The 8,734-nt window shown below is 44.2% G+C and overlaps 1 protein-coding gene across 2 annotated transcripts; it reads left to right on the top strand.

The window, feature by feature from the left end:
* Positions 1–2,062: 2,062 nt before the first annotated feature.
* LOC143424558 (uncharacterized) lies at positions 2,063–8,479 on the top strand. 2 transcript variants are annotated; one of them, XM_076896698.1, is made up of 6 exons: positions 2,063–2,548; positions 4,743–4,873; positions 5,720–5,868; positions 6,900–6,959; positions 7,771–7,933; positions 8,184–8,479. In XM_076896698.1, the coding sequence occupies exons 1-6, from the start codon at positions 2,077–2,079 to the stop codon at positions 8,310–8,312; spliced, it is 1,104 nt and encodes a 367-aa protein (XP_076752813.1). In that variant the 5' UTR covers positions 2,063–2,076; the 3' UTR covers positions 8,313–8,479. The 2 variants fall into 2 exon arrangements, with proteins under 2 accessions (XP_076752813.1, XP_076752814.1); XM_076896699.1 differs by lacking the exon at positions 6,900–6,959.
* The last annotated feature ends 255 nt before the right edge of the window (positions 8,480–8,734 follow it).

Genomic DNA, 8,734 nt, shown 5'->3' on the forward strand with positions numbered 1-8,734 from the left:
ACAACCAGCCGTTAACCTTCGAGTTCCTGTTACCCAAGTAGGGACGTATTTAGAGCTTCATCGAACCGAAAGGAGCGGATGAACCGGTTCCACGTCAGATTCCGTTCCATCGAACTGGTATATCCTGAGGAGTCGCCCGTCTCCATTTGTCAGTGGTTCTACGACCACCATTTTTTGCAGCCATTTTCTAATTGCCACGCTCGTCGCGCGTTAAACGCCTCGGTTTGTACCGTTCGAATCGTATTAATCGAGAATGTTTAATTATTTTTCGAGACTCGACGAGGATCTCGTGATCTTATGCAATCGAAAGAACGCAGACGATTCTTAGCGTTACTTTTCATTCACGTTCGCCGAGCGAGATCAACGAACCGTTGAAGATTCCGTTCCGTCGTTCTCACCCAACGAAATCCTCCGCGAGACAGGCAAATTTCCTTTCAGGACACGCGTACACGCTCGCAGAAATGAACTGCGAACGTGTCCAGGAGTATACGTGATAATTATTCCCTCTGTTTGCATTTAATTAAAGTGTAAAGCGCGATACAATGTTTAAGAGGATCGCGTGGACTGTTTGCAGATAATATTTGTAGGCGTGTGTACAAACGCGAGTGATCATTCTCGTTCTGTTGGTCTTGCTAACGCAACGACGTGACTACGGCCGTTCGATGAGAGGCGAACTATTTGCTTGTTCAAGTAGATAGAGACACTTCTACTCGGACCACCGTGACAAGACGCTCGCGGTAGTGAAACGAGTAGAGTTTGCACAGACGTGAGCGATGAGTCTGGTTCTACTTAGTTTCACTCGTGCAATGGTCCTGGCAATGCTCGACGAGAGTACTACTTGGTTAAGTAGATACAGACGCTTCTAGGATCGCGTTTGTGTTAGCGGAACGAGTAGAGTTTGCACAGACGCGACTGATGAGACGTGTCTGGTTCTACTAGCTGCACTGATGATAGATATGGCGATGGCTGCCCAGTGAGAAACGATCTACTTGTTAATTCTTTTTTTCTCTTTATCCATTCTTGATCCATTCTTTCGCGACAAATTTCCTTTTCACCTAGCATGGGACGGCACAGTAGATTTATTTGGACTTATTAGCGGTCGTGCATGCACAGTGGCCGCGTCTACAGGTGAAGAAAGACAGGCACAAAGGAGAAACAGTTGGTGGGGATTCCTGGTTCCCTTCCCCTTTCACCTTCGCGAAAGAGGAACGAGTTACTGGCCGGGATTTCTTTCCTTCTTGGATACGTGGCCGCGGCGAGACTGGCGCCTCCACGCGGTCAAAATCGGTAACCGATGATCCTCTCGCGTCTGGGAAACAAAGCGCGATCGTGCCAGCTGTGATCGTCGTCTGCACGCGTTGATCGATGCACGTGGCCAACCGTTTGGATCACTCTGCCAAATCGATTCTCTTTGATCGTCTTTAAAATTCTTTTTCGATAAAAAAAAAGAAAAGAAAAAGTAACTATCTCCAGAAAAGTCTCTCGACTGTTCTCCCGCGAGACGTTCGTTTCGCGAGACCTAACTTAAACTCGTGGCCGTTGTGTTTACCTGAGGGACGCGTGACTCTAGCCACCTAGTGTATCGTTCGCGAAAGTGAACCTACCGCAGTGATTTCAACGAGCTCCTCGATTTTCGTCCCTCAGTTTTACCTGTGGAGGATCGTTCGATCGAGAGTCTGTTGGTGATCGAAACACGAGGCGACCGGCTGTGTCGCTCGCAACTGTTCCAGTGGAATCGCCGCGGTAACAGTAAACGGTTCCCGCGAGGAAACTTGTTTCGCCGTGGAGACGAGGAGACGCGTCTCAGCGGTTAGGCAGAGGACCGTGTATCTTCCGATATGGCGAACGTTTCGTCGACGATCCGCTGCGTTTCGGTGTGTCTCCACTAAAAAGAGAAAAAGGACATCCGATCGTACGCGTTCGCGATGCGATTCTGGGTACCCCTGATTTTCGAACGAACTAAGTAACCGCAGAAACAACGACACCACTCTCTCATTACTTAAAATCCGATCCACGAGTGAGCGAGGAAGATCGACGCGCAAGATCGAAGAGAGTGGATCCAACGTGTACGCGGACATGAAAACGGACGAGATGCCGGACATTAAACAGGGACAGGGTAAAACGGAGGATCGCGGACCGTCGAAGCAAGGCGCGAAGTCGAGAGTGTGTCAGGAGCACGGGGACCACGACTGTCCGAGCGAGAACGAGCACGAGTTCGAGTCGCTCGAGTACGAGGAGGACGTTTACTACTCGAATCTGACCGCGACACCCAGTTTCGACGACATAGACGAGCTCAGCGACGACGCGGACGAGATCGTCGTCCATTGCTGGAGGGACTCGAACGGCGACATAGACGAGATCGTAGTGGACGACGCGAACCTCTCGGTGGAGACGCAGTTCTTGACGCCGGATGCGGAGGACGGCGCGAGCAGCCGCGGACGGAGGAAACGGAAGTCCGTTCGCGTGATATTCCAAGACTTCTCGAAACCGTACCTGGCCAAGATCAGCAACAGCCAGAATTACAAGAAGTTCCTCGAATTGGTAAAAGGTGCAGCATTCGTACTTGGAGCGAACGTGAGAGTCTTGGGTGTTGTCTGTAGGGGGTGGTTTGCGTAGGAATGTTTGGTGGTTGGAAAACGAAACGGAGAACCCGTATGGAAATTATTGTTGTATATAAAAAGATTTGTCGGAGTAATTGGAGTTCATGTAAATGTGCACGTGGGTCATAATTTGCCATGATCTTTCTTACATGGCAGATATAGATCCTTTTTTTATATGTATTATATATCTAGAGAAAGAAGTATTTATAAAATTTGATGAAGTAGTACGAGACCTGTTCTTAACCTTGTCGTAATGTTATTCCAGTCGGAATTCGCGAGTCATGTAGCTAAATAAAGAAACATGTCGCTTGTCACGTTACGTTTTAGAGCTTCGAGGAGAACACTCTGTGAAACAAAAGAATTAGTAATCAGTTGTTGAACGGTAAACGATAAAAATTTCACCGTAATCGTGAATATAACAGATAAAAAATATTGTAGTTATGCACACGTTTTCCTTTACTGGAAAGAAAGATTGTTACAATTCTTATAATTAATAATATTAGCATGCTTCTTATTTCAGACTGCGAAACAGCTGAACCGTTTTATACAAACATAAATAATATAACAATTTCCTTTTCTGAGCGCTCTCTGCGAACTGGTCGATGAAAGTGTTTGATATTCATTATAATCCTCATAGATTTCCATCGAATCGACCGATACCATCGCCATTCTTGATACGAACGTTTCACCGGATCGATAGTTTGAGAGTTAACGAACGTGCATATATAAATAATTGCCTTATCCACGGACGAGACTGAGCTCATTTGGATCGCGATTAAGGTAGTTGACGGTCACGCGATGCACTTGCGTCGACCATTTCCAGACGACTAAGAGATTCCATTTAAATTGATGCCCGCCGATTTGTGGCTTCTCACGCGTTTTGCTCGTTCGATTCAACTGCTGTTCGATACCTAAACGAGAGACGATTTTCCACGTGATTACTGAATAGCAGCGACAGCAGGTGCGTTCCGTTTCTTTAAGCGAAATAATGTGAAACTTGGAAAGACGATGCAGAACACTGTGCACAGCATTTACTCTCTCTCTAAATTAATTTCTATCTCCGACAAAGAAAGATTTGTTCCACTCTAAAGTGCGAATTTGTCTAGTTTCGCGTGAGAAATCCTAAGACGATGGAAATTTGGTTCTTCTTACTCAACGACAACTGAGCTGTACGTAACGAGAATCTACTTGGCCACAGTAAATCGGTTCAGACTTGCACCGAACGCAGTCATCGCGTGAACGTACTGTCGGTTGTTCTCAGAGGAACGTTCTAGATTTTGTGCTTACGAACGGCCCTCGCTTTTACCATCGATTTTGATGGGCGCGCCGTCACTTTCACCAGCCACGAATTTTTCTTTTACGTAAAGACCGTGGAGAATCTCTGGTTGCGTGGAAATCTAGATTCCTTGTGCTCTTTTTTCCTCTAATTAACATTTCTGACACGGAGGAACCTGGAGGTGGCTCGAGCTCGTTTAAGAGCGCGAAACGGATCCGTGCGATCGTTAATAATGCATATCTTATGGAAAAATACGATAATTCATGCTACGATCTACGATTTTTCCAACTAGCGTTACACTTCATCGTATTCTATTGTCTGTTTGTTTCGTCGTTAAAGCATTGATTATGGCAACAAGTGTCGTCGATGATTGGACAGAATTAGGCGCAAAATCATCCGCGAACGTCTGTGCAAAGAATGTAACAAAAATTAGCGTAATGCATTTATAAAAACGAATTGCACATGAGAAATAACTCCTCGTGTAAAAAGATAGCAAGATCCGTGACTCGAGTAGCATGACTAAATGCGATAGTAATACGATCGACAATACAGTAGATAATAATCCTGGTACGGTTGCAACGGTCGATCGGTTGAATAATTTTCATGTCGTGCCCGTCTATGATACGATAATGAATTACGGTCAATTAAAAAATGTATCCTTGCTTTTATTAATAGGCCGAGTGCACCGTCGCGACATGTAGATTTGTCTTTTCCCAGTTTCTTCGATCCTCTACACGTGAATTCGTTATTCGAGACATTTCTGGAGCTTTCGAAAGAATTGAAGAACAAACAAAAAATTCAAATGAATTTAATCGGTTTTTTGTTCTACGAATTGGCAATTTTCTAATTTATTTTCGATGTTTCAGGAGAAGACGCGTCTCTTCACTCGGCTGGTTACATCTCGCCGACGTCGGACAATGTGGTGAACGAGCTGCAAGGACTCTCTTTGGAGGAGCAAAACCGCCAAAAGGAGGAATGGAGCGCGGAGCTGGCCAAGGTACGTAACAATCGCACTTTTTCATATTAATGCGGAAAAACACTGAACGAGTCCTTCGAAGATTGTGAAACACGGTCTCGCGAGAAATTCAATAGCTACGACAGAGCTCTTACGCAATAGTTTGGGGTCGCGCCGGAAGTTTTACGCGCTCCATATATCTCGAGATTCCGCGGAAGCTTTTACTAACTTTTCCTGGTTCTTCGAACAACGCAAATAAATAATATTTTCTCACTATATACCACGCTACACTTCGACACTATATACTAACTTTCACGAACTCCTCGTCATTCTGCAAACTCTTAAGTGCGAATCATATATACACGTACATCTATACTGCACTCATCTATACTGGTTGCTGGTATATCGACTCAACACACCACGATAGCATTTAAACACTCGAACGAACGTTAAAAATTCACGAACATTCTGTTAACTCTCCAAGTTGAAAAGTGCAAACCTCACGGACACATGGAATACATTTAACGTGGTTATTCGTAAGTTAACTATCGACAAAGCATTATTTTACTAACATTGAAACACCCAACTCGTGCATGCAAGGTACGTAATAATTACATTAAACTCAATTAATTTATCTCTATCGTCACAGTCTATACATACAATGCTGAAACTATATTCTAACACTCGTAGAAATTGCACAATAAATTTGCGTACCGTTATGAGAAAATATTATTAATATTGGAAGTGCTTTTCAGTAAACAGTAGCTACATTGGAGTCAGTCGTTTGTTATCGTCACTCTTTAGTTTTTCGAAATCGCTAGAAATTCGAACGCGAACCACGAATGATCCGTTAACTCGCGACGTGGCTGAAGGAACCGCGTGTCGTAGGTAGAGGAAGAGATCCAAACGCTGAGGCACGTGCTGGCGAACAAGATCAGGGTGTCCCAGGAGCTGAAGAGGAAGCTGGGCATCAGCGTCTGGAAGGAGATCACCGACGATATGAATCAGGGCTTGAAAAACGTTAAGGAGAGCCAAGTGTACGTTTTTTCTGCTGAAACCATCGGAAAAGCACGCACTTATTCCTTTATCTCTCACCCTCATCTTGCACGAACGGAGTCTTTGCTGGGTGTTGCCAGTGGTGTCACGCGCAGGGTCTCCAACAGCATGATCGATTCAGTTTCTTTTAACAATGTTTCCGTTTCGTAGTTTAGCTATCGTTGAATTCTCTGTTAAATCCGTACGATCTGTTAACCGAGGAAGCATTGATTTATTACTCAGATGCTAAGAGTTTGCGATAAATCCTCGTTTCATTTGTATTCGTAAATATTAATACCTATCTTTAATTACACATGGAAATTTTGATACTGTTATAATTGTAAGTATTTATAAGTTATTTTTGGTCTGTTCAATCTAGATTCAAGGGTTTGATCTAGTCGTTTCCCTTGTAAACGAAGCCTCGAACAAAATTTTACCATTCTTTGCTTTCGTCTTGCTTCGTCTTTTAGAATCGTTCTGAAAATGTTTCACCGTGCACGTTTCTGCTGTTTAAAATTTCTGCAGTGAAAATCTACTCGATTGACAGATGAATTTCGTTTCAAAGACATGCTGTTGACACCCAGGACTCCAAGTACAGTTACGAATGCCACAACACGCGAACAATTGTGCGGTACAAGCTAAAGCTATGAAAAAGCTTTGTTGCCCCTAGGTAAACGTCGAGGTTGCTGTATATTTGCTCCGAGCAAGATTTAGTTTACAATTCCTCCTGTTAAAGCAACAAATTATGCGTATCTAGTTTACCAAGCGTTTTGTAACGCGAACATTCGTTAAGAATCTTCTTTACAGGCCCCTTTTAAGTTTTCAATTTATTGTACATTATAAATAGCGTTTATACGGAACATGCTATGAAACGCATGCGAAACACGCTCGCATTCTTGTATATTCCATCATGTCGACTTTGATTTCGCGTCAGGTGACGGTCATCGCACCCCTTTCGTTTATTTTCTGCTACTTCTGCCCCTCAGACATGTAGAACACTTTTTCTTTGACTTTTGGTTGGGTTCTCATTCAGTTATCAGAACGTCGGCGAGAAACTCGGTCAGTTCACCAAGGCGGTCTCCGAGAACACTTTGTAAGTACACAAACAATCGTGTTATCCTTCAGATCCAACATTTCTTTCTAGGATGGTTTAACCATGTTCATCTTTATGTGAAAATCAGCTTCTCAGCGATCTTTCTTTTTTTATTTTTTCTTTATTTTCAATGGAACAGAAATTTTGGATCGCTTTGTTCACGCGTCTGACACGTAAATTACCTTCGTTACAATACTCCCCTGCGCGTTCACGTTGCTCGCAAAATCACGCTTATTATTCGCCACGCTTAATTACATTATCGAACGACAAGTCGTGTGACGTTGATACAGTTGATATCAAAACCGATGTACCAAGTGTCTCAAAATTTACGATATTATCTTCTATACAAACATGGTACCGAAAACGAGTATATTATACGAAGTATTTAAACAAATGAATTTTTCCGAGATATCATTCTGCGATGCTTCTTCAAGCTCGTCTATTTTCTCATATCGTCACAGGTAGACAATATATTTAGACTCATTTTACACGATACACAACCTTTTTTTTTTTTAACGCATTAACACATTCAACGCGTTTTCATGCATCATTTTGGGACATGGTACGTCGAGCTCGAGACGCATATTCACCTCGCAGAAATCGCTTGCGTGAAAATTAACAGAGGAGAGCACGAGCTTTTATGTAACAAAGCGTCAAGTTACTAATCCAAGTGCGATCAGAGTGCATGCGTGAGGTTGTCTTCCATCGGCTTGATCCATTATCGAGACCCTCGCGAAGAAGGTGTCCGCGGTCGAAGGAACCGTCGGAAACACCGGAAACGGATATTTATCGTTGCTCATTACTCGCGCAGATTCCAGAAGACAGAGTCCGTGTTCAAAACCACGGCTGAGAAGACCACCAGCATCTTGGGCGGTTTTGGCAGCGGACTGTCCATGAAGATCGGCCAGATGCGCAACTCGGACAGCTTTCGTTCTCTCGAGGAACGGGTTGGATCCGCCTACGAGAACATGAAGGTTGTTATACGTTTTTCTAATTCACGTAACGTTCACGTGTTACAGCGAACTTTGTCGCTTCTCGATCGAACAAGCAGAGGACAAGATCGTACACGTTCGCAAAGAGAAAGTTTGTCGTGTTGAAACTTAATGTCAACTGTTCTGCATCCTGTATAGGCCCTTTTCTAATTGGATTCATTTGTTCCAAAATTGTCCCGAGATTTGCTGATAAACGCCGTCAGGGTCTGACGAACGATGCCTTCTGTTTCAGACGAAAGTGGTGCCTTCAAGATCCAGCTCGATGCAAAGTTTCAACGACATGCTGCGCGAGAGCGAGTCGTTGCGCTCAGCGCCAGCAGCGACCAGCCCTACCATCCCCGAGGACAAGCTTCTGTCTTAGAGCCTGGCCTCCCGCGGCCGCATCGATCTTCTGCCTCTTCTCTGCGTAACATGCTGACGCGTCGTCCCCACGACGCTGGCGTTTCGCGCTCTATGCTAATCACTTTCCGCTGCGTATCTGCTATTAATCAGGGCTATGCGATGTGTCGTCTATACGTAATCAAGATCGTCTCTATTAAAAAAGGAGAAAGGCGGGAGGACGGGGGAGGAACGCGAATCGATTTTGGTCGTTAGAACGTCCACTCGTCGCGGAGAAACGGAGCAGGACGTTAATTGAATGTTGTCGTTGAAATCACACTCTCTACTCTCGACGCTTCTTCGTCATTCTGTAAGTTACGCGGTGGATACCTTGTCGGGATAGGATTATTGTCTTATGATTTTCTTTGTATCGGTTCTTTACTTTTCTTTTTGTCTTGAATTTAT

This window comes from Xylocopa sonorina, chromosome 6, assembly GCF_050948175.1.
Source record: "Xylocopa sonorina isolate GNS202 chromosome 6, iyXylSono1_principal, whole genome shotgun sequence".
Classification (NCBI taxonomy): domain Eukaryota; kingdom Metazoa; phylum Arthropoda; class Insecta; order Hymenoptera; family Apidae; genus Xylocopa; species Xylocopa sonorina.